At 42.4% G+C, this 26124-nt stretch overlaps 1 protein-coding gene across 3 annotated transcripts in view; it reads left to right on the top strand.

Annotated features, from left to right (window-relative positions):
* The first annotated feature begins 7718 nt into the window (after nt 1-7718).
* The window catches only part of Mdm4 (MDM4 regulator of p53), a 42666-nt gene continuing 24260 nt past the window's right edge, over nt 7719-26124 (top strand). For 2 of the 3 annotated variants that reach the window (XM_052736932.1, XM_052736935.1), the window contains exons 1-5: nt 7719-7850; nt 15186-15293; nt 20386-20463; nt 21850-21983; nt 23290-23345. In XM_052736932.1, coding sequence (XP_052592892.1) covers nt 15216-15293; nt 20386-20463; nt 21850-21983; nt 23290-23345 — 346 coding nt within the window. In that variant the 5' untranslated portion in view covers nt 7719-7850; nt 15186-15215. The remainder of the gene's footprint in view (nt 7851-15185; nt 15294-20385; nt 20464-21849; nt 21984-23289; nt 23346-26124) is intronic. The other variant, XM_052736934.1, reaches the window with a different exon arrangement.

Raw genomic sequence — 26124 nt, 5'->3', positions numbered from 1 at the left:
AAACCCAGGCAAGAGCCATAGAGACAGGTAAAGGTGCTTGCTGCAGAAGTATTACTAACTCAGTTTGATCCCCAGATCCCATGGGAACCGACTGCCATGGGCTGTTCTCTGCCCCCGACAAGTTTGCTATAATTAAAAAAATAAGCCAGGCAGTGGTGGCTGCCTGGTCTACAAATCGAGTTCCAGGACAACAGCCAGGACTGTTACACAGAGAAACCCTGTCTCAGGGTGGGGGAGGGGGGGAGAGAGCCTGGCACAGGCCTTTAATCCCAGCATGTAGGAGGTAGAGGTTGGTGGATCTCTGCATTTGAGGCCAGCCTGGTCTACAAATTGAATTCCAGGACAGCCAGGGCTGTTACATAGAGAAACCCTGTCTTGAGAAAAAAATAAAATAAAATAAAACAAAAGTACAGACAACACACAGACTAAAGGGTGACCCGATGTGCACATAGCCAAAGGCAGCCAACTGCAAGCCAAGGAGAGAAAAATCAGAAAGAACCAAGTCTCTGACTCCCTCACCGTGTGGTTTAAGTCTCCAGAACTGAGAGGAAATGACCATGAGCTGTGTAACCCCCAGTAGTAGTTTGTTATGGCTACCCTGGAAAGCTAACACGGGTGCTCCACAGTTCATTCTGCCTGTGTACAATTCTGCTTATTGCCGAACAATAATATTACTGTACACCAGTGAAAAAGAATTAACCATAATGATGTGATTTACCACCATCAAACTTGAGGATGATAAATAAGAGTGTAAGTTACAGGGCTGGAGAGATGGCTCAGTGGTGAAGAGCACTCACTGCTCTTGCAGAGGACCAGAGTTTCATTCCTAGCACCCACATCAGGCAGCTCACGACTGCCTGTAACTCCAGATCCAAGATCTGATGCTTTCTCTGGCCTCTGTGAGCACCTGAACACATGTGGCACACACACACACACACACACACACACACACACACACACACACACATGCACATACACAAATAACAACAAGAAGAATATAAGTTTCAGTAGAACATTTAGAGCTTGATGCAACTATTAAAAAAAAATCAAAAGTGTAAAATATGGGACAGGCATGGTGGAGTAGGCCTTTAATCCTAGCACTTCAGAGCAGGGACAGACGATCTTTGTGAGTTCCAGGTCAGCCTGATCTAAATAGTGCATAGTAAAATCCTGTCTCAAAGCACAAAACAAGGGGCTGGAGAGGTGGTTCAGCAGTTAGCCAGCTGTGATCTATAACTTGGGGTTCCTGTCATTCACATGGAAGCTCACAACTGTCTATAATTCCAGCCCCAGGGCATCAAATACCCTGTTGTAGCCTTTATAGGCACCAGTCATGCATGTGGGCAAGACACTTATACACAAAAAATAAATAAAAGTTAGGGGGAAACAGTCTTAAAAATAATAACCCAACTAAACAAAAATGCACAAAACATTTTAAAGGAATGTATACATGCATAAGTCCTTAAGATTGGTCCAGCCATTGCTGCTGCCATTGTTGCTGTTATAGCAGTGGCAGCCACCGCTGCTACTGTTTCTGGGATTACCATTTCATAATTACTTACTACAGCTAGCACAGTGGAGACCCTGGCAGCAAAAGTAGCTACCACAGTTAGTTAATCTTTCATTCTATCGGGCATGATAAATTCAGTTCAATAGTTATATACATTTCGATTGGCTTTGAAAATTATAAATTTATAAACTCAAGTTCCATTTGCTTTTGGGATACCATCTTACAGGGACTCCAATTTGCAATAAGGCTCGTTAAGGAAGGGAATGGCTCAGTTGCCTTTAGCCTACTGGCTATGGGTGGGATAGGACCTCTGTTGGTCCTTTCTGTGTCGAACACACAGATTGCAAGCCCAACACCACTTTGAGATCTTTGGCAGCAGTTAACTCTGCAGCTCACACACGATTGAGCCTGTATGATAATGAGTATTCAGAGATGGGTAATGCCTAGGGGGCGCTCACCAACCTAAGCAGAGTGCCTGTGTGGCCTGGGCAGGCGTCTCCATGACAGGTAAGGTGACCTGATGACATCCCACGCAACCTAAGTCAGAAGCTCATTTTTTTTTTTTTTTTTGGTTTTTTGAGACAGGGTTTCTCTGTGTAGCTTTGCGCCTTTCCTGGAACTCGCTTTGGAGACCAGGCTGGCCTCGAACTCACAGAGATCCGCCTGCCTCTGCCTCCCGAGTGCTGGGATTAAAGGCGTGCGCCACCACCGCCCGGCCAGAAGCTCATTTTTTAGTAAAAGGGGGACCTGTAGGGCCCTGGCCCCCATTTTGGGTAACTGTTGCCTTGCTTGCTGACCTTGACCTTGATATCCTCCCTATGCTAATTCCCTCCTGGGTTCCACCCTCCTGAATGCTTAAGGGAAGTTCCTTGTCTGTGTATCCTGCATAATGGGCGTTAACAGCTTAGATGCAAGATTGTAAAACATTGGTAGTGAACTTCTGCCCTCCGGGGTTCTCCCATTGTGCTGTAAGCCTGTATTTAAGACCTCCTTCCTCCTTCAATAAATGGCATTCGGCATTAAATAAAAAAAAAATTTTAAAAAAAGAGAGAGAGATGTAATATACAAAAAGTAAAGCAAAGAAATATTGCCTATTAAAAACCCACTTTATCTCACTGGGTAAGTGCTTCAGACCTGACATCATGAATGCATCCAAAAATTCCAAATTTCTGGGTTGGGGATTTAGCTCAGTGGTAGAGCGCTTGCCTAAGCAAGCGCAAGGCCCTGGGTTCGGTCCTCAGCTCCGGAAAAAAAAAAAATTCCAAATTTCATGTTTAAGGAGGTGAGGGAAGGAAGAGGACTTTGCTGATGTCATCACATGTCTGGAGCCAAGGTCCACATCTTCCATCAGATTTTGTTACTCTCTGATTAAGGACTCCAATATGAGGATAAGACAGTTTTGAGGGTGAGCTGTTTTCTGCAGCTGTGAACAGGTCTGTCATATTTTTCAGTCTCTTAGGATGTCCCTTCTCCAAAATATTTTTACTCTATTAAAAATAAAGGTAAAAACATTAAAAAAAAAAAAAAAAAAGATTGGTCCAGCAACGTGGCCGGGAGGTGGTGGCACACACCTTTAATCCCAGCACTTGGGGGGCAGAGCCAGTCAGATCTCTGTAAGTTCAAGGCCAGCCTAGTCTACAGAGCGAGATCCAAGACAGGCACCAAAACTACACAGAGATACTCTGTCTAGAAAAAAACAAAAAAAAAAAAAAAAAAAAAAAAAGACTGGTCCAGCAAGATGGTTCAGTGTGTAAACGTACTTGCTGCTAAGCCAGAGGACCTGAATTTGAACCCTGGGACCCACATCACAGAAAGAGAAAATCAACCCTGATCTCCACACTCATACCTTCCCCTCATACACAAAATAGATAAAAAAATTTAAAAATCCTGAACATCTAAAGAAATGCATGGAGCAAGTAAATGCCAGACTCGGGAAAATGATACTCTCTGAGTTTGAAGCTGGGAGATGTCAGAGAAGAAATTTCTTTGTGTAGTTAAACACTGTTCCTTAGGAAGACTGGTAAGGAAAAATTATACTCATCTTCATATCCTTTTATATGGATGAGGGGGTCATCACTGTAGCTTTGTTCCAGAAAGGTTATAATCCAGGAGTTGTCTTCTAATTCTTTTAAACTCAAAAAGGGCCACAGAAAAGCCAATTCATCCATTTTATTTTATAATTTGAGACACTAAAGATACCTAACTGGGTAATGTTCTGGTTTCAAGAAACAGCTAGGCCAGAAATCAGACTTCCTGTTTGTTTATGTCAAGAGTCTTCTTTGAGAAGGAAGTGGCAGATACCAAGATTAGTTATGAACTTTTAAGCCAGTTTATATTTTGCTAAGTTTATTTAATTGGTAGATATGGGAAGTGGCATATTTATGGTTTATACTTTTGTTTTGTTTTGAGACAGGGTCTCTCTTGCTGTGTAGACCAGGCTGGCCTGGAACTCACAGAGATCCTGTTTCTGCCTCTGGAATGCTGAGATTAAAAGCATGGATCTCCTTGCCTGGCCATAGCTGACTTTTTATTGTAGTAAATCATTCAGTGAAAGCTTATGAAAAGCATAGAAGAAAAGATGGAGATACTCTGTTAGGTGTTAAGTACTGTTTAGGCAAGTTCATCGGTGGTTTAAGAACCGGGCTGGGGGCCGACCAAGAGGGCTCAGTGGGTAAGGGCACTTGCAAACAAGTCTAATGACTTGAGTTTATCCCTGGAACCTACATGGGAGGAGGGGACAGATTTCCCATGTTGTCTTCTGACCTCAACATGTACAACATATCAGAACCAATCATGACAGGTAAGGCTCCATTTATTATTTATTTATTTAGACAGGGCCTTGAGTGATCGTCCTGCTTAGTCCTCCACGTGCTGGTAAGGCTTTAATTTTCTAAGCCATGTTCTGTTTGACACATTTATTAAGACTTTATTTTAAAAAGTTATTTATGGCTTGGCGTAGTGGCACACACCTTTAATCCACTCAGCAGGCAGAGGCAGGTGGACCCTCTGTAAGTCTGAGCCCACGTCTACATAGTGAGTTCTAGGACAGCCAGAGCTACAAAGTAGGACCCTGTCTTGAAAAAACAAAATTATTTGTGGAGGCCCAAATTACTCAGGGTCAGAGAATCTGAGCTGGCTTTACGTAGCAGGGCTGCATTAAGGGGATGATTTGATCACAGGCGTGGTTACCAGGTGCTTGGAAGGGTCTATACTTGGCTGTACAATGTGCTTTGATCTAGCAAGGGAGAAGTCTTTTCCCCGCCCATTGGCATTGTTATTAAAAAGCCCTTTGGAATAAACTTCTGGGCCGTTGAGTATTGATCCAGGCCCTCCCAAAGCTATCCTGTGTTTCTGTCTTTCCTCTTGGTGGCTAGGCCTATCATTCTGATATTTTCTTATCCCTCTCTCCTCAAGAGTACCCAGTGTAAAGTGGGGGCAGGTACCCCACAATTATTTATGTATCTGGGTGTTTTGCCTGTATGTATGTATCACTTGTGTACAGTGCCCTCAGAGGCTAGAAGAGAGTGCTGGATTACCTGGAATTGGAGTTACAGATAGGGGTCAACTGCCACATGAGTGCTAGGAATCAAATCTGGGTCCTCCTAAAGAGAGGAGCCATCTCTCCAGCCCCCTTATTAAGGCTTTAGATGAAGACAATTTGTGCTGATAAACATTTTGAAAAATAAAAAGAGAAAGGGCTGACTTTTTGGCATGCACATGCACCAAGGTAACAGCAGCTCATCCATAATTGGACTGACTACATTTTCTTTACCTGACAATCAGACTCTTTTACTAGACCAGTTTCCAGGTATTTCTTTCTTTTCTTTTTCTTTCTTTCTTTCTTTCTTTCTTTCTTTCTTTCTTTTTTTGATATTTTGATAGGATTTTTTTAAAAAATAATTTATTTAAGTTTATCTTATGTGCATTGGTGTGAAGGTGTCAGATCCCCAGTAATTGGAGTTACAGACAGTTGTGAGCTGCCATGTGGGTGCTGGGAATTGAACTCAGGTCCTCTGAATGAATAGCCAGTGCTTTTAATCTCTGAGCCATCTCTCTAGCCCTCTTTCTTTCTTTCTTTCTTTTTTTTTTTACATTTGAAACTCAGGCTTGGGCAATTGTCTTTATCTGCTGAGCCAGCTGGCTGACCCCCAGGTCTTTTTCGGAAGCCTCTAGGTCAGCTGTTTGCAACCTGTGGGTCAAGACCTCTGGGGGGAGGGGGAGATACTCAAATGACCATTTAACAAGAGACACATATTAGATACCCTGCATATCAGATATTTGTGATTCCTAACAGTAGCATAATTACATTTATGGAGTAGCAATGAAATAGTTTTACGGTTGGGGGTCACCACGATGTGAGGAACTGTATTAAAGGGTTGCAGCATTAGAAAAGTTGAGAACCACTAGACTAGATTGTTCATTTTAAAGAATCAGAATTTCATGAGGGGATTAATTGTAAGTCCAAGATTCCAGCAGACAGTAGGAAGGAGTCTAAGTTAGCCAGATGCTATTTAAAAGATAGAAAACAAAGTGCTGTTGGGAAGTTGATTAATTTAAGAATGGATCTCATGGTTATCACCCTTGTGGACCTAGAACTTGCTATGTTAGTCACGGTGGGTCATACTTGTATTCCAGAGGACTGATTCTTGTTCTAGACCAGCTTTCACTATATAATGAATTACAGACCAGCCTGAACTACAGAACGTCATCCTGTCTCCAACAGAAAAGAACCAAACCAAATCAACCAAACAGAAAGGAGTTGCACAAAGAGAGGGGAAATACTTGAACAGGGTTTACCTAAAATTGCCCTCCCCCCTCCTTTGAGGAAACGTTGTGGACTTCAAACTCATTGTCAGTGACTGTACAAAGAGAATCACTTCCTCAGTGCCTTCAGAAAACTCTGAATCTCCCAGTGCGGGAAAATTCTAAGTAGGAGCTGGGCACAATGGCTCACACCTTTATTCCCAGGTCAGCCTGGTCTACATAGCGAGTTCCAGAACAGTCAGAGCTACATAGTAAGACCCTGCTCAAGCAAAACAAAAAGAATGGGATAATATTTACATTGGAAAGAATGAATTTGTACTCTGGATTGAGGCAGAGGCTGGAGGATCTCTGTGAATTCGATGTCAATCTGGTCTACGTAGAGTTCCAGGACAGCCAGGGATACATAGAGACCCTGTCTCAAAACGAAACAAAGCAAAGGAAACAAAAATAAAAAACGGGGTAACATTTACATTGGAAGTAATGCGTTCGTACCGTCCTCCAAAATACCCAGCTTTTAATAGAAATTACAAGACAAAATATTTCAGCTTAGAAAATTCTCTCTCGAGCCGGGCGGTGGTGGCGCACGCCTTTAATCCCAGCACTCGGGAGGCAGAGCCAGGCGGATCTCTGTGAGTTCGAGGCCAGCCTGGACTACCAAGTGAGTTCCAGGAAAGGCGCAAAGCTACACAAAGAAACCCTGTCTCGAAAAACCAAAAAAAAAAAAAAAAAAAAAAAAAAAAAAAAAAAAAAAAAAAGAAAATTCTCTCTCTCGGGATTGTACTGAAATAAATGAGGTGGTCTGGGAGAGGCGAAACCGTTTGGGCCCGGCATAAGTTGAAGGCAGTTTGCTTGAGATAGTTTGTCGACCCTTGAGGGTGGTGGGGAAGCATGACCTGATTCTGTGATCCACGTTAAGCTCCGTCTCACTGTTCTTTGCCCCTCTCTTTTAGCATGTATCACTTATTTTGTAGTCATTCATGAATAAACCAGTTGTATGTTCCCCAGTGAGTAACAACTGGGATGCTGTTTCCCAGGCGGCCACCACCACCGCCTGGCTAGCTTCCTTCTGTTTGGATCGCCGGGGATATCGCTGTGCATTTCGCAGGATCCCAGGAGTTCTTCCTAGTCTTTCAAAACCTCTTTATGCAGGGCATGGTGTGGTATGCCTTAAATCCCAGCACTCGGGAGGCGGACGAAGTGGACCTCTGTGAATTCGAGGCTACATAGTGAGTTCCAGAACAGCCAGGGTTACACACAGAGTTCCTGACTCAAAAGTAAAATAAAACACTTCACCATCTCTAGCGGCCATGCTCCATGACCGGAGGAGACTCTCTTCCCGGAGGACCGTGTACTCGATGGTAGGTCCTTCAGCCTTTCTAGCTCTCGAGTCCTCCAGGGGCCCCCTCTATGGTTTTGACCGCCTCCCCGGAAGCTCTCGCGAACGCTAACTTGGAGAGACCGGAAGTCGCGCCGCCGCCGTTGCTCGCAGTTTCAAAATGCGGTGGAGGCCTTAGGCGCCGCTCCTGCCGCCCCTCCCCTAGCTCGGAGGGGAAGCGACTCGTGGAGCGACCGTAAGGTGTGGCGGTGGGGTCTGACCCCCGGGGTGCGGGGCCGGGGCGGGGGGAGCGGACGGGAGGCCCGGAGGCCGTGTGGCTGGCGGAGCGGGCGGGAGGAACCGGGCCGGGGAGGGCGGCCGGGGCCGGGGAGGGCGGCCGGGGCCGGGGGAGGGCGGCCGGGGCCGGGGAGGGCGGCCGGGGCCGGGGAGGGCGGCCGGGGCCGGGGAGGGCGGCCGGGGCCGGGGAGGGCGGCCAGGGCCGCGGAGCCGCTCACGGGAGAGGCTGTGGGGGAAGGGTGGCGCTCCGGCCCCGCGGAGGAGGAAAATGGAGTGCGGCGAAACGGGTTGTACAGTCCCAGAGTAAAAGTGAAGTGATGGTGCTGGAGTTTCAGCTGCACCTCAGATTTGCGGACGATTGAGGGACTTCGAAGGAAAGGGGTCGGAGAAAGGGAGGCCGGGAGAGTGACATTGACGGGACTCAAGAGTTAAATCATTTTTAGGGTTGCAGCGTGTCCTAGTGTTTGAAAGATGTTCGTTTGGGGTCCACATACGGACCTCGGGTATTTTTTTTTTTTATTTATTATCCTCCACGGATATGCATTTTATTATTTTGTTTTTGGTTTTTGAGACAAGATCTCACTGTGTAAACAGCCCCGACTAGTCTGGAACTTGTGCAGACAGGCTTGCCTCGAACTCGCAAAGAGCCACCTGGCCCTGCCGCCCAGCCTGCTCCTCCACCTCGCCTGGCCCACGAATATGAACTTTAATTAGCACACCTCCCAATGATTCTTGTACGTCCCCAAATTTCGAAACCACTCTATTAAGCCACACCTGGATAAAAGGCCCGCCGTTGTCCTTTTCTAGAAAGGCCTGTGTGGGTTAGGAAGCTCCACCATGCATGGGGTGTGTCTGTCAAAGATACTTTGTGGGAGCCCATTTTCAGGTTCCTCGTGGCTTTACCCAGCAGGTCCGAATAGAGAGAATGGTTAGGACCATGGGCCTGAGTGCAGGTGTCTGAGGTGGTCTGCACTTGGCTGTGCTGGGGGGAGGTCTTTTGCTCCATTCGTTGGCATTTCTATAAATACCCTAGGGCAGAGACAGTCAGGGCTCGTTAGAATAGGTTCCAGGCCCTCTCGAGGCTATCCTGCATTTTCTATCTGTTTGTCTCCACATTCTAAATCCTTCTATCTAATATTTTCCTGCTGCTCTCACTCAAGAAAACTGGGGAACAGTGGGGTTGGTGGGTAAACGCCCCGTAATACTTGAAACCTTTACTAATACTAGATGTCAGTTGCTGAATATCAGTTCAGGTTTAATCTACCCCTTCATCCATTCCTGCTAGGAAAAAGTATTTTAGCTTTAAAGTATTATATACCACACACTTTCACTGTACTGGTCAAGACCACAACAAACTCCTGTTTGAAAAAAGTGTGAATGTGTAAAGTTGACAGGCCAGCCAGCATTCCTAACCCCTCAAGTTTCCTAGTGTTATAACCACCAGGGTCTTACAGCTTTCCTGACTTACTCTACACATATTCTTAGTTTTAAACCGTAGAGGGATCATTTTGCAGGTATGCACCTTAAATTTTTCAGATAACAGCAGCTTTCTATAAGATAGACTTTCTTTTAAAGTGTTTTGCATTGTAGTCCTTTAAAAAGGTTACAGAAGCCATTTCTTTAGCTGGGTCCTCTTTGGTGTACTTTTAGGTTATTTCCTGGCAAACTGTTGCAGTGCATTTTTTTTTTCCTGCACACTCATCTTAAATGTGTAGCAAACTTGGTAAGAAGTGCACCAGCATCTGATTTATTTTTTTGGGACAGGGTCTCACTGTGTAGATCAGGCTATCCTCTGCCTCCCAAGTGCTGGGATTAAAGGAATGTGCCACTGTACTTGGGCATATTCTCTTTTGAAAATGAGTTTTCATTCTTGTTTGTCCAGTTTAGTTGAACAAGGGGCAGGAGAGATGGCTCAGTGGTTAAGAGCCTTGGTGCTCTTGGAGAGGACCCAGGCAACTAAGGATTGCTTGTAATTACAGCTCCAGGGGAATCTGATGCCTCAGGCCTTTGTGGACATCTGCACTCATGTACATAACCCCCCCCCCCCACAAGGACATGTCATTAAAAAGAACTGAACATGTTACCTCAAGAATCTTATAGCTTAGAGAATTGTTAATTGCAAGTCTTTATTTTTATATATATATATTTTTTAAGGAGTTTTACATTTTAGTGTTAAAATAACGGTTGTCTTTGCTGGGTGTGTGGTGCATACCTTTAGTCTCGGCAGAGGCAGGCAGATCTCTGAAAACAAGGCTAGGTTGATCAACAAAGTGAGTTCCAGCCAAGTCAAGGCTACATAGTGAGACTGTCTTTGAAAAAAAAGTAAGAAATTACAGTTGTTTTCAAAGGCAGGCATTTCAAGATGAGGTGTAGGAGTCCCTTGGACTAAATATAGGGTAGAACCACTTACCATTGAGAACACTAGACTTTTTACTCCAGTTTCAAGTTAGTAGGGGCATATGAAAAAACAAATGTAATTTTTTTTCTCGGGATCATCAGGGGTCAGCATTGATGAGGATTTAACTAAGGGCCTTGTGTTGTTAAGCATATGTTCTCACAACTCCTCAGATAAATGTCCTAATTCTGGTATCATCGCTTTCCCTTTTTTTGGAGTCAGCAAAGCCTTCTTCAGGGAAGCAACTTTTGACCTAATTTGAAGACTGACTAAGACACACCCCCCCCATTAATTTTTTTATGCGCATTGGTGTTTTGGCTGCATGTGTTCCTGCATGAGGGTGCCAGATTCCCTGGAACTGGCGTTACAGACAGTTGTGAGCTGTCATGTGGGTGCTGGGAATTGAACCCGGGTCCTCTGGAAGAGAAGTAACTGCTCTTAACCACTGAGCCGTCTCCAGCCTTTGAGCCATCTCCAGCCCCACCCCCTAATTTATTACATTTATTTATTAAGTGTGTGTGTCTCGTGAGGAGAGGCTGAGGAGTCCGTCAAGAGTTCTTTCCTTCACTGTTTTGTCAGGCACTTTTACCCACCGAGCAGTCTCTCCATCCAGAGTTAAGTCCTTTTTAAAGCATGGAGAGAGGAGAAAGCGTAGGTGTTAAGGCAGTGGCTTTCAGATTAGAGTTCAGGCTTCAATAGCTGTAGTGGGAGAACTCAAGATTTGGGGCAGGCTGTCTTCCTGTCTGTGTCGGTTGCTTCTTTTGGAAATGAGGACAGTATTCTACTTCATGACACCCTGTAAGGATCAAATGAGTTGTGTCTAATGTGCCTTGACGAGTGTCTGACCCAAAGGTGTTGGCTGTTGTATAAACAGAAACAGGTTCTACAGCACAAGACTTAACTTTGTTATGCACTGTCTTATTTCTATTTTTGGGAGGGTTTAGATCAGTTGGGGGTACAATTTGCATTTTGAAAACTCAGTACTGAAAACACTGAGAAGGAATGGTAATTTTATGAAAATTCAGTACCTGAATATAGTATGGATATTAAATGGTGTAAACTGAGACTTGGAGACTACCACAGTGAAATGGGAGGTTGGAAAGTCAAAAAAACTTACAGTCTCAATACCCAGTGAGGGGGATATTTGTGGAAATGAGAGTGCCTACTCTAGGGCTGAAATATGTTCCTTCTAGGTTTTGTTTAGTTTCCCCCCACTATTTTAGCCTTGATTGGCAGTGAGTCTGGTTATATCACTGTTCTTAAATGAAAGGATAAGAAATTCTTTAAAAGTCGTAGATAAGGATTTTTAAAATGACCACAGGCCTTTCTACTATAGTTAACAGTTGTTTTTTTTCTTTTGTTAAGTTTTTATTTTTTTCATTATGTGTGTATATGTCTGTCTGTAGATATGTGCATGGCATGAGTGTAGTGCTTTTGGAGGCCAGAAGAGGGCATCTGGTCCCCTGGAGTTGTAGTTATAGAAGGTTGTGAGTCTCTTTACATGGGTGCTGGGAAGTGAACTTGGGTCTTCTGCAAGAGCAGGATGTTCACTGAGCCATTTCTCCAGCCCCTAGTTAAAAGTTTTTGTTTTGTTTTGTTTCGAGATAGTGGCATACACCTTTAATCCTAGCACTTTGAAGGTAGAGGCAGGTGGATCTTTGAGTTCAAGGCTAGCCTGGTCTACAGAACTAGTTCCAGGACAGCCAGGGCTACATAGAAACCCTGTCTCAAAAATAGTGTTTAAAGACATTAGGATACATGAAATATAATAAAATACTATGTACCTCTGTAAAAAAACAACCATGTTTTACATACTAAAATTGAGTAAGGCAAAGAAAGGGAAAAAGCCAAGTGAAGAACCCCATGTTTTGAGATGGGCCTTCATAAGGTAGCTCAGGCTGGCCTTCAGCGGTTCTTCCTAACTATGCCTGATTTTAACAGTAGCTTAGTACTGTCTATTATACAATTAAAAACATCCTGATTATTTGTTTATTTTGTTTTTTGAAATAGGGTGTCTCTACATAGCCCTCTCTTGCTATTCTGGAACTCATGTAGACCAGGCTGGCCTTGAATTTACAGAAATCTACCTGCATCTGTCTTCCTTGTGCTGGACTTAAAGACACATGTCACCACCACACCATGCCATTTCCTGATTTATTATTTAAAAACATACTTTGCACATTGTTTGCTTGAATTAGGACTCACATAAAATGGTTGTGTTTCATTAGGTTTATGTTGTAAAAGTTGCCATAATCTTCATGTTAGGTCTCAAACCTGGACAGACAGCTGAGGTGCCTACATACTAAAGTGGATGTTGGCTGCCACGTTCTCCCTGCATCCCTTAGTCCCTGCTGTTACAGGATATATTGGCTGGCATACCCCACTCCCTGCCCTAAACCTCTCCAGCCCAGGGGCTGGGCTGCCCTTCCCCAACTGTCCTTTCCTTTTCTAATCCAGCCATTTGAATTACCTGGTCTTTTCGTCTACTCTCTTGGCCAGTCTCTTGGCCTCGGCTGCCCCTCCTGGTCAGCAGCTCTCCCCTCCCCATCTCCTTACATGGCTCAGGGTCAGGTTCACTCTGGAATCTCCTAGATGTCCATGCCTCTGGCTATGCTCTCCCTTTTATCTAGGGTAAACTTGCTTCTCCACCTCGGAGCAGTGTGTGTCCTTTTTTTCCCTGTCCTTCCTTTCTTTCCTTTTTTTTTTTTCTTCGAGACAGGGTTTCTCTGTGTAGGTTGGGTGCCTGTCCTGGATCTCACTCTGTAGGCCAGGCTGGCCTCGAACTCACTGAGATCCACCTGGCTCTGCCTCCTGAGTACTAGGACTAAAGGTGTGTGCCACCACCGCCTGGCCCTTTTTTCTTAGCCTCAGTCTAACCAGTGATGAGACTCTGACATGTTTGGAGTAGGGGAAAGAGATCTGCCTCCTTCAAAGTTCCTGTCTTCACCCACATTTTAGTCTTTTACTTAAATGGCTTTTTTTTAGTAGTTACTTTTCTTATTGCTGTGAAGAGTCACCATGACCAAGGCAACTTAAAAAAGAAAGCATTTAATTGGTGGCTTGTTTACAGTTTCAGAAGGTGAGTTCATGATTATCATGGTGGGGAGCAAGGCGACAGGCAGGCGGGCATGGTTTTGGAGCAGTATACTCTTGATGATCCACAAGCTTGAGGCAGAGTGTGAGACTGGGCCTGGCAAAAGCCCACCCCAGTGGCACACCTCCTCCTCCAACAAGGCCATACTTCTTAATCCTTCCCCCAAACAGTTCCACCAGTTAGGGGCCAGACATTCAAATATGTGGGCCATTCGCCTTAAACCACCACAGTAGGTATTAATGACTGCTAAGGGGATGGTATTTACCCATATATTTGAAGGTTTAAGGTGAACTAGTCTTGTGTCAAACTCACAGTGCTTCAAATGAACAACGTGTACAAAGGCCTTGAAGCAAGAAGCAAGTGGTCTGAGAAACAAGAACAGTGCAGGCAAGATAAGACTAGAGACATGCCAAGAAGCTACACTACGTGTTTAGTAGCAAGTTCCTGAGCAGAATTAGTGTTGCTGTGGCTCCTCTGCCCCATTTTTGGTAGAGTGGTAGGGATTAAACCAAAGTCCTTATGTATGCTAGACAGGCATTCTCTTGTGATATAGTTCCAAGAAATCACACTTGGGAAGTAGAAGTGGTTGTGCAGATAGTGAGTGCAGCTAGGGAGATATTTAATTTCAAGTGATTTAGAGTTAAAATCTTGAAGTCTCTGGAGGCAGAAGTAGGCAGAAGTAGGATCTCTGAGTTCAAGGCCAGCCAGGGAAACAGAGAAACCCTGTCTTGAAAAACTGATTAGGTGGAAGCCGCACCCCTCTCTTTCCCCAGACCCTGCCCCATTCCAGAAAGCTGGCCATTGGCGACTCCTCCCCCCAGATACCCGGGACCATGCCTACCAGCTATTTAAGACTTGGCCCTCTTGTGCTCTGTCTCCTGCCTTCCTGAGAGCCACCCGCGAGTGCTCTGCTTTGCATTGCCCTGTTTATCAAATCTGGATTTATTAATTCAGTTTGATTCGGCTTATTTTCGGTGGCAGAGGAATCCAGCAACCAGGGATTCAAAACTTACCAAAAACCAAAAAGAAAAAGAAAAAAAGCTCCTGTAAGTGATACTGAAAATGTATTTTTAAAAATTTTTTGGTTTTTTTGAGAGGGTCTGTGTACCTCAGGCTGGTCTTGAACTCCCAAGTGCTGAGATTACCGGTGTGCCCTACCCTGATTTCCAGGTAAAAGTTGACACTTTTCTGTGTGGTTTCTTGTCCAGGCATGTTGGAACGCCAGGGTCTTGGTGAATTCCAGCTGTGTGTGTTTCTTCCCTCTTATCTTAAGCACTCTGCTCTGGAGTAACTGGTACCACCTGACAGCCGGTGGGAAGCAGTGATTGTAAATTGGACTTTCAGCTAGAACAATTTACTCATTAGCATCAATCAGCATTGAAGGTGGAACATGTCCAAACCTGTCTCTCTAGTTCAGGATTCACCTGAGGGAGGCATGGATGGCTTAGTCTCCAGCTTTTGTGCTGGATCTGAAATAGAGATTGAGAATCTCAAATGTGAATGAGTGTTTTGCATTTGTTCCAGAGATACATGTGTATATGTCAGATTTTGTTGTTTTTTAAACTGTTGCTGGAAGTTTTGTCTTTTTTTTTTTTACTCTGTTTTGGAGATAGTCTCTCTCTCTATAGACCCTGGCTGTCCTTGGACTTGTGTAGACCAGGCTGATCTTGAACTCAGCAAGATCCACCTGCCTCTGCCTCCTGGGTGCTGGTATTAAAGGAGGGTGCTACCATGACCAGATTATTTATTAATAAATGCTAAATACAGATTTTCCTACTCTACATTTATATATCATTTTTTTCTCTTTTAGTTTGCTGACTGCAGAATCTTCACTGCCAAAATGACTTCACATCCCACCTCTGCCCAGTGCTCAACATCTGACAGTGCTTGTAGAATTTCTTCAGAAAGAGTGAGTCAGGTAATAGCTATCGGGCATCTCATTTCTCTTTAAAATGTTAAGAAATTGAATTGGGGCCTATAGCTGAATTCATCTATTAGAATTTGCTTAAAGCAGAAGTGGTGATGCTGTAAAACACCCCCCCCCCCCAATAGTATTACACAGCCCTGGTTATTCTGGAACTCACTGTAGACCAGGCTGGCCTTGGACTCACAGGGATCCGCCTGCTTTTGCCTCCTGAGTGCTGGGATGAAAGGCGTGCGCCACCGCTGCCCAGTGATGTTGTAAAATCTTAGATTACCTGTTTGAAAGTTACAAACAGCTTGAAATGGCCAAGGTTGGGGATCTGAGATTTCATTCCCTATGCCCCTCTACTTATTTAATTCTTAAAGTTTGTAACACTAGGCCCGTGTTTTAGAAATGGGTATAGGGAACTTGGCTAGGTTATCTAAGTTCTTTTTTGTCTTGGCTGGTTGACATTCGTTGGTTTTCTTTTTGTTTGTGCAGTTTACTTTTGAGGTCTGAGAAAGACAGACATAGACAGGTTGAACCTGTACAGCCCTAGCTGACCTGGACCATCCTTTGTAGACCAGCCTGCTTTGAACTCGCTTGATCCTCCCGCCTTTCTCCCAAGTGCTGAGATTCTAGGCATTTGCTGCCAGGTCAGGCTAGTTTGTTTTATTTAAAAGACTGCCTTAAATTGTGAATATAGCAAATATATATTTTTTTCTTCTTTCCTTTCCTTTTTTTTTTTTTTTTTTCCAAGACAGGGTTTCTCTTTGCAACAGCTCTGGCTCTCCTGGAACTCTTTGTAGACCAGGCTGGCCTCGAACTCACAGAGATCACCTGCCTCTGCCTCCTAAGTGCTAGGATTAAAGGCGTGCACACCCCCCCCCCACCCCTCCACCCCGCAAATATATTCTTATAAAACCCATAGTTTATCTTTAGGTATTTGTGGGCTATTGACTATCTCCTCTCAGATTTGGTGTATCCTATTGCAGACAGACTTTTTTCTTTTTTTTTTTAAGATTTATTTTTATTTTATGTGTATGGGTGTTTTGCCTGCATGTGTGTCTGGGAACCACATGCATGTGGTCCCTTGGAAGCCAGAAGACGGAATTGGATCCCCTGGGACTGGAGTTACAGATGATTGTAAGCCATTGTGTGGGTGCTGGGAACCAAACCCAGGTCCTTTGGAAGAGCAACAAGTGCTCTTTTTTTCTTTTTTAAATAATATAGTTATTCTTATTTTATGTGCATTGGTATGTATGTGTGAGGGTGTCAGATCCCCTGGAGCTGGAGCTACAGACTGTTGGTAAACTGCCATGTGGATGCTGGGAATTGAACCTGGGTTCTCTGGAAGAGCAGACACTGCTCTGAGCTGCTGAACTCTCTCTCCAGCCCTAGACCTTTTGCTTGAATATTTTGTTAAATTATTTTTGTGTTTTCAGAAACATTTCTTCATGTTTCTGTACCTTAATATATGGTAAAAGTAGAATTTGGAATTGATGAAGGAAAGATGTAATATAAATTATTGGTTTTTTTTTTTGTTTTTGTTTTTCAAGACAAGGTTTCTCTGTGTAGTTTTGGTGCCTATCCTGGATCTCACAATATAAAATAATTATTTTACACTGGGCTGTGGTGGCGCCTGCCTTTAATCCCAGCACTTGGGAGGCAGAGGCGGGTGGATCTCTTGAGTTTGAGGCCAGCCTGGTCTACAAAGCAAGTTCCAGGATAGGCTCCAAAGCTACACAGAGAAACCCTGTCTCAAAAAAACAAAAACAAAAAAATAATAATTATTATTTTGTGATAGTCACACATCTTTGGAAAAACAAATTCCAGGTAGACTAAGGATTTAAATATAAAAAGGTAAGACATTGAGAGAAAAATATAAGAAATATTTATGGGGCTGGAGAGATGGCTCAGAGGTTAAGAGTACTGACTGCTCTTCCAGAGGTCCTGACTTCAATTACCAGCAACCACATGGTGGCTCACAACCATCTGTAATGAGATTTAGTGCCCTCTTCGGGCGTGCAGGCATGCATGTGGCAGAACACTGTATACATAATAAAAATAAATAAATAAATAAAATATTATTATTTTATTGGTCTTTTACCTGTATGTATGTCTGTGTGAGGGTGTTGGATCCTGGAGTTACAGACAGTTGTGAGCTGCCATGTTGGTGCTGGGAATTGAACCCTGGTTCTATAGAAGAGTGGTCAGTGCTCTTAACTGCTGAGCCGTCTCTCCAGCCAATAAATAAATCTTTTAAAAAAACAATTTTTTTTTGAAACTTTAGAATGAAAGAGGTCTTATCCTTGAGATGGCTATAAAAGGAAAAGATACAAACTTGATAATAAACAATCTTAAAAAAAATGCCGGGCGGTGGTGGCGCACGCCTTTAATCCCAGCACTTGGGAGGCAGAGCCAGGCGGATCTCTGTAAGTTCGAGGCCAGCCTGGACTACCAAGTGAGTTCCAGGAAAGGCGCAAAGCTACACAGAGAAACCCTGTCTCAAAAAACCGGAAAAAAAAAAAAAAAAAAAAAAGGCCTGAGTGGAGTGGTGCAGGTCTTTATAATCCAGCAGGAGGCAGAGGCAGGTGGATCTCTTTGAGGCCAGTCCGAGCTACATAATAATAGACCCTATTTTAAATAAAACAAAAATAAAAAAATAACAAAATTGTATAACATGGGCGTGCTACAGGGGCCAGCTTGGAGGAGAGTAGTAGGTTATAGTCTGGGCCTAAGTGTTTGGATATGATGATATTAGATACAATTTATTGGTATAGAAGATAATGTAGCATGAAGCAAACTGGAGTTAGAAAAGCCCTACCTCATCTATCTTGTTGATAGAGAGCGGGGAAGGGAGATGCGTAGCAATGAGGAAGTATTGAAGCTAACTCAAAAGTAGGTTTTCCAGTTTTATAATACAGTAGTGTGTTAATAACTTACTAATACTGCCAAGATCTCAGAGTCTTTCCTCTAGAAAATGACATCTTTTTTTCCTAGTGTTTATTTTATCCAAACAAATTTGTGTCTGAGACTCATCAGCCTGTTTTGTCTTTCATCTCAGAGATGAGGTAATTTTTTTGTTTTTTGAGACAAGGTTTCTCTGTGTAGCCCTGGCTGTCCTGGAACTAGCTCTGTAGACCGGCTGGCCTCAAAGTCAAGAGATCTGCTTGCCTCTACCTCCTGAGTGCTGGGATTAAAGGTGTGCACCACCTACCTGAGATAGGATTAATTTAAGATGGCCCCATTCCTTAAAAAAAAAAAAATTTTTTTCCCTATCCTTCCTATGCTAGGGATTGAATTTAGGTCTCATGCATGCTAGCCAAGTGCTCTACCACTGAACTATCTCCTCAATCGTGTGTGTGTGTGTGTGTGTGTGTGTGTGTGTGTGTGTGTGGTTATTCCACAATCATACTTGCCTCTGTCATGTCTGCCACCCACTGCTAGCTAGGTCATGGTTGAAACTGCTACTTTTCCTTACTCGGCACTCTGTCTTCTGGCCAGTACAGCAAGATTGGAATGGAATTTCATGGATTCTTTCCACCTGAAAAGAAGTTTAATTACATATCTAAATTAATAGGAAGTAGAGAATTATTGAAGAGTACTGGGTCTTTTTCATTCTTACTACCATTCTTATAGCTAAAGCATTAGGGAAGATGGGAGGTAGTATTAGCCTTAAAATGTCTTTATTGAGGGATCTGATAGTATCGTCCTATAATCTCAACTACCTAGATGGCTAAAGGTGGAGGATCAAAAGTTCAAAGCCTGCTTGGGCTGCAGAGTTAATTTAAGGACAGCCTGGGCAACTTAGATTCTAGGGGGTGTGTGTGTGTGTGTTTAAAAAAAATATATATATATATGTATGTATGTATATATATATATATATATATATATATATATGAATTAACTGCATTAAGTTACTTGATATTCCCCCGTGTGTATGTGTGATATGTGTGTTTATGGATCTGTGTAGACCAGAAGTTAAAGGCAGTAGCTTGCCTTCCTCAGTTGTATTCCACCTTATTTTTTGAGACAGAGTCTGCTATTAAATCTATAGCTCACTGATTGAGCTAGACAGGCCAGTGAGTTCCAGGAGGGTCCCATTGTCACAGCCTTCCCAGTGCTGGGATTATAGATGTCTGCTGACCACATGTGGCTTTCTATGAGTGCTGGAGATCTGAATGAACTCAGGTCTTCATGCCTGTGTGCAAGCACTCCACTGACTGAGCCATTCTCCACTGCCCAGTTGTCCAAAGTATGAGACATTATATGGACAATGGCTTTCTTTCTTTCTTTTTTTTTTTTTAGATTTATTTATTTATTTATTATGTATACAGCATGTATGACTGCAGGCCAGAAGAGGGCACCAGATCTCATTACAGATGGTTGTGAGCCATCATGTGGTTGCTGGAAATCGAACTCAGGACCTCTGGAAGAACAGTCAGTGCTCTTAACCTCTGAGCCATCTCTCCAGTCCCCTATTTATTTATTTTTTAATACAATTTTTTTGTTTTAGTGTTTTGCCTGCATGTATGTCTGTGCCTCACAGGTGTGTCTGGTGGTAACCAATGCCAGAAGAGCGTGTCAGATAATCCTGGAACTAGAGTTACAGTTGTGAGGTGCTTGAGTACTAGACATTGAACTCAGGTCCCCTGCAAGAACAGCCAGTCCTCTTAACTGCTGAGCCATCTTTCCAAGGACTGCTAACTTTTTTTTTTCCACAGCAGTTATACCATTTTATTTCTATCAGAAATACACAAAGATTCTAATTTTCCTGTTTTCTTGCCAACAGCAGTTTTCTTTGAAAATGTATCATTGTTGTCATCCTTGTAGGTATGAATAGACTCCCTGTTGTAAGCGATTTATCAGAAAGGCAGCAAGTGTCTCCTGGAGTTTTTGTTTGTTTTTTCAGTCTTTAACGGAAGGTCTCCTCTTCCTTAATTTTCAGAAACCAATGTAATTGAAATATAAATAGCAGGTTTATGCTGGGTTTGTGTGGGAGGATCCAGGGAGGATCCAGAGATCAAGGTCATCCTCTACTACATACTAAGTTCCAGGCCTGTCAGCTACATCAACATTCTGTCTTAATGTTTGATGTTTACAGCAGGTACGACCAAAACTGCCACTTCTGAAGATTTTGCAGGCAGCGGGTGCTCAGGGTGACGTATTCACCATGAAAGAGGTAAGTCATCAAAGACAGTCCCAATTTTAAGAACAGTTTAGTAGAGGCCATCATATGCGCAGTTCTGAAATCTAGGCTAAGAAAGGAAGTTGTGCTACTGAACGAGAGCTTTTGCTGGTGTAAAGACTGCCACATTAATTTCCTGTTTTCCTTAGAGTTCCTTTTGTAGTGTATATATTTGTGGTCAACCACAAATTCATTGACCTGGGAGTTATAATATAGCAAAGTGTGTGGGTTAAAAAAAGGTCACAGATTTGCTGCCAGGCAGGAATTTGATGCAGTAACTTTGCCATTGTACATTTGTCAGATACTTTCTGAGCACCAAGTCATTTTGAACATTTAGGAATTTAAATAACTTGCTTAAAACTATCAAAGTACATTGAATTCTTTAAGCAGCAATTAGTATTAAAATGTTAATGCACTCGAACAATTTGCAGTTAGTAAGGTATGTAGATCCTTCACTTTCCCTAAGCAGAAAACAAAATTATGGAGCTCTCTATTTTTCCCTTAGAAGTGCCACATCTTTCAGTACTACTGCTGAAATTACAGATGTCTTTGACTTATGAGGTTCAACAAGAACTTAGAGTAAACAGTTTGGTGTTTTCTTAACCTACCTTTAAAAAACAGTTCAGGGTCAGTTGGGAGGGTAGAAGGGAAATAAACAATGAAGCATTAAAAGCTATTTCAGTAGCTGTATCTCCTCTTCTCCCCCATCCCTTCCCCTTTTATCCTCTCCCTCTTTCTGTTTGTCATAAAATGTATCCAGTGTATCAACCTAGATAAAAAGGTTCTATGACATGCTTCATCTACATTGAAAAGGGCACTTTTCAAGTTGACAATCAGGAATTTTTGAAGTGAGTTTCTGAAAAGAAAAAGTGATAGAATACACTTTTATTTGTTAAAGGCCTAGATTCTGGTTGTTTTTTTTTTTTTTTTTCCTCTGTGTAACAGTACTGGCTGTCCTGGAACTCACTCTGTAGACCAGGCTGGCCTCAAACTCTCAGCGATCCACCTGCCTCTGCCTCCCCAGTGCTGGGATTAAAGGCATGCGCCCACCCAGCTCTGGTTTTTATATTAGGACTAATGGTCCTAGTTACATTTTACATTTGGACATTTGCCAATAGAATACTGAATTGCCACGGTTTTTCACTGTCAGATCAGTCTGTTTTGGTGCAAAAATCTCTGGCTCTGTTGATGGTTGAGTGGATGAACCTAGTAGTAGGAAGCATCTATCTAGTTTGGAGATTGCTTATCTACCATCAGCATCCAAACACTGGCAGTCTTGTATGTCTTTCTCTTCTAGCAAATAGCTTAGTCACTCATGGGTAATTGTGATTTTGGTAGTAGTCAGGCTTATCATTTCATGGTGTTTTTATTTCCATGTAGGTAATGCACTATCTAGGCCAGTATATAATGGTGAAGCAGCTCTATGATCAACAGGAGCAACATATGGTGTATTGTGGTGGAGATCTTTTGGGAGATCTGCTGGGATGTCAGAGCTTTTCTGTGAAAGATCCAAGGTAAAAAGGATGATGGTTTATCTCTCTTTGAGTGCTTATGCCTGCTCACTCGAGCTGTATAGTTTGTTTTCTTAAGTATGTGTTTTAGGGGCTGCATGTTATCTAGCCAGTGAGATACATGCAGAGTACAGTAGTGAGCAGTGTGGACAGTTTGACACACAGACCATGATCGTCTTCATACATGGTAAAATAACATGACAATAAGCCATAGAAGAGAAGTACATGAAATGGGAAATGGCTGGGACTCAGAGTGTCAGAGGTTCCTCAGAGCAACAAAATTTGAGCTGAGCTGGAGCACTTTTTAGAGGGACTAATTGGAAGGAGAGCCTCTGATTGAATATCTTGTAGATAGGTTGAATAGGAGGGAGTCATTACTAAGTTAGAACTTTGTGAGGTGTTAGAAAGGAGGATGTGTGAGCTGATAAGAAAATATAGAACTACAGGGCAGTTTGAGGTTCATGGTGAGGCTAGTAAGAGTCAAGTAGAGTAAATCTGACCTGTGTGGTAGTCTGCTTACATGGGGGTGAATAGAGTCATTGGCTTATCCTTTCAAGCTAGTCAGTAACTGAGAAGCTAGGGTTCTGAAAACAACTTTTTTTTTTTTTAATTTAAAGTTTTATTTCATGTGTATGAGTGTTTTGCTTGCATGTTGTATGTGTTTGCTGAAGGAACCCAAAGAGGGCATAAACTCCCCTGGAATTGAAGCTCCAGCTGGTTGTGAGCCACCATGTGGTGCTGACAGTTGAACTGTGTCTCGGTGAGAGCAGTCAGTGCTTTCCAGCTGAGCCATCTGACTGCCTCACCCACACTCTCCAGTAACTCTCCAATAGTGATTGCTTTCTTCTGATCTTATTTTTCACTCTCCCATTTCTCAATCAAAAACAGAAAACTTGATATCTAGAAGGAAAGAATAATTTTCAAAGGCAGTCTCCCTTATTGGCTTGCTAATAGTCAGTAAATTAAAATTTGATCAGATTTTTACTGGGGACAAGATAGCAGGGGCTGGACATTGACTTCTTTTTGTTTTTTTTAAATAGGTTCTCACATTAGCCTAAGGTAGGCTCAAAATCAGTGTTTTGCTAAGAGTAGCCTTGAACTTGATCTTCCAGCCTGAACCTCCCAAATGCTGGGGTTTCAGGCAAGCACTACTGTACCTGGCTCCTTCCTAATGTTTAAATTATTAAAAAAATTTATGGGAAAAAGATTGTGTGTCTCTAGGAGAAAGTAGGAAGGTAACATACCACAGATATAGTTAATTAATATATAAGAAAACCCCACAAATATTTATATATTATTTCTTTTACAGCCCTCTCTATGATATGTTGAGAAAGAATCTTGTCACGTCAGCCTCTGTTAACACAGGTATGTTATATGTTTCTTCAGTCTGTATTGAAGCTTTGAGTTTAAGGGAGCAAATGGTGGAAACAAGGGTCAAGATGAAAATGGGGTGCTGTCTGTGACATGACTGGGAGGGATATATGTATGACTGTCACACAGATTGGTTTTACTGTTAAGTAACTTCTCACTGGTAATCAATCATACTAAAGCTAGGAGGAAGAGAGAGGCCTACATCCTAGATGTAAATTTTTTTTTTTTTGAGCTGAGGATTGAACCCAGGGCCTATATTTATGTGCTGTACCACTGACCTATATTTCTAGTGTTCTGTTTATTGTTTTGAGACAGTTTCTCCTTAAGTTGCCTGGCTGGCCTTAGTGTCTCACTCTGTAGCCCAGGCAGTCCTTGAATTTGTGGGTTCCCCTGCCTCTGTCTTCCCAGCAGCTGTATTTCTTGGTGTGTGGAAACAGGCCCAGCTTAAGTTTAGTAATTATAAACATTACGTTATATTTGCTTCATCTTTATATGCTTTAAAAAAAATTCAGGCCGGGCGGTGGTGGCGCACGCCTTTAATCCCAGCACTCGGGAGGCAGAGCCAGGTGGATCTCTGTGAGTTCGAGGCCAGCCTGGGCTACCAAGTGAGTTCCAGGAAAAGGCGCAAAGCTACACAGAGAAACCCTGTCTCGAAAAACCAAAAAAAAAAAAAAAAAAAAAAAAAAAAATTCAGATCTTTCCCCCTTCAAACATAACCATATCATTACTGTACTCCTAAGTAATAATAAAATTAATAAATGTTCCCTAATCCTGTTGAATAAGCTAGTTTGTAGTTTGTTTTTCCTCTCATTCATCTTAAAAATACCATTCATTTTTGGTTTGTTCAGGTGAGGATCCATAGTCCATACATTGCATTGGGATTATTGCAAAATACAAACTTACCTGCCTTCTTTGTGTGGGTGTGTGTGTGAGAGAGAGAGATTTGGTTTGACATTAAATTGATACCTTTTTTTGAATGTCACATAATAATTTGTGTATGTATTTGTGGGGTATCATGTATTTTGTTACGTATAGAATGTTCAGTGATCAATTTGGGATAACTTAGCATATCTACCATCTCAAGTTTATCCTTTTTTGTGTTTTGGAGGCATTCAAAAATCTCCATTTCTAGCTATTGAAATATTCAGTAAACTACTGTGTCCACCGTATTGTGGTATAGGCTACTGCTTTTGGTTTTCATCATATTGGTTGAAGATTTGGGTAATTTGTCCTGTAGGATTGCCTGTGTTGTAGAATTGACAGATTGTATCCTTGTGGTTGTATTTCTCTACTCTTGCTGTTGTAGAGTAATGCTTGAATAGATTCATTTAAATTTCTTTGCTGACAGATCTTCATTGATGGTGCTTTGGACTTCTCTTTCCCCCTTTGTGTGTCTCACATTAGTTACTAGCCTGTCCCTTTTTCACATCCAATCTGTGAGCTCTTGTTAGTATTGCTCTGATCTATCTAGTAAAGGTTCTCCCAAGAAACTTTCACCTTAATGATTTTAGTAATTTGTTTGTGCATTTCTTTACTTATTTATGAGGCAGAGGCACACGTTGTAGTTCAGGTTGGCCTGGAACTTGCTGTATACCTGAGGCTAGTCTCAAACTTGGAATACCTGCCTGTCTCAACCTCCTGAATATTGGGATCCCAGTCATGAGCCACTACACTTGGCTCAATAAACTGTTATCTGCAAGCCAGTTTGACTCTTCCCAGACCTTTTAAATACTGCCTTTGATTTTGTTATGAGGAGAAAACTGGCTATTTTGGAGTCTGGTTTCCAAAGTGGTTGGGTGGAGATGCTGCTAAAATGTGTGTGACACTCTCCCTCACTCTGGACAATGAAACAGTCTCCTCTTCCTGTTTGCCTCCTTAGATTTGAGAGACACTGTCCAAGTTACACTATCTTGCTAGATTTTGCTTATGTTCACAGAAGTAAATAGACTACAAAGAATCTTCTTAAATCTCTTTGTGTCAGTGAAAGACGTTGAGAGGGGAGCTTCAAACAAGAGGTCATTTATGAACTAAAACTTCCTTTGGAAAGTCACCGATGGCTTGAAATACATGAAGGGTTTTATAATTTTGATTTGTATAGTTAGTTAAATTTGTTTTCTGACCCAGCCATTGAATATTTAGAGTGAATACATTCTTACTTCACCCCCCGCTTATTTTCTTTCTTGTACCTTTTCTGCATATATCTTTCTCTATTGTGTATTATAAAGATAAAATATTTCTTTAACAATTCAGTTCATCTCTACAGCCACCCTCTGAAGAGGTTCTAGAGGTAAAGAAACAGAAAGTTTATCGTTATTTTTAAGTCCAATGAGTGATTTGCCCCGTACCAGACTCACGGTCACTGGCCATGGGCTAGTCCTTGCACTCTCCATTATACCACACACCGATACGTCCTTAATCCTTCTGAACTAACAGAATTTGCTCCACCCTCCCAATTTTTTGGACACACATTTTTCCTCTGAATATTGTTATTAAACTTTTTTATTTAACTTGTCATTCTGAAGAAATTTTGTACTTAAAAGCTACAGAATCCTTATAGAGTGGTGAACACCTGTAATCCCATTACTTGGGAGGCAGAGATGGAGGATGTAAAGTTGCAGTCTAGTGCAGGCTACATAGCTACCGAGTCTCGGGAAAAAAGAACAAGTATTAAGTACATTGCTCTTTACCCACATTCCCTCACTGGCAGTATGTAACATAATCATAGCATAATGATGGCCTAGGAAATTGTTGCAACTTTTTCAAGGATTTTTTA

Source organism: Peromyscus californicus, unplaced genomic scaffold, assembly GCF_007827085.1.
Source record: "Peromyscus californicus insignis strain IS unplaced genomic scaffold, ASM782708v3 Scaffold_14__1_contigs__length_90479793_seg_2, whole genome shotgun sequence".
NCBI lineage: Eukaryota > Metazoa > Chordata > Mammalia > Rodentia > Cricetidae > Peromyscus > Peromyscus californicus.
This window is presented reverse-complemented; position numbering and strand designations above follow the sequence as displayed.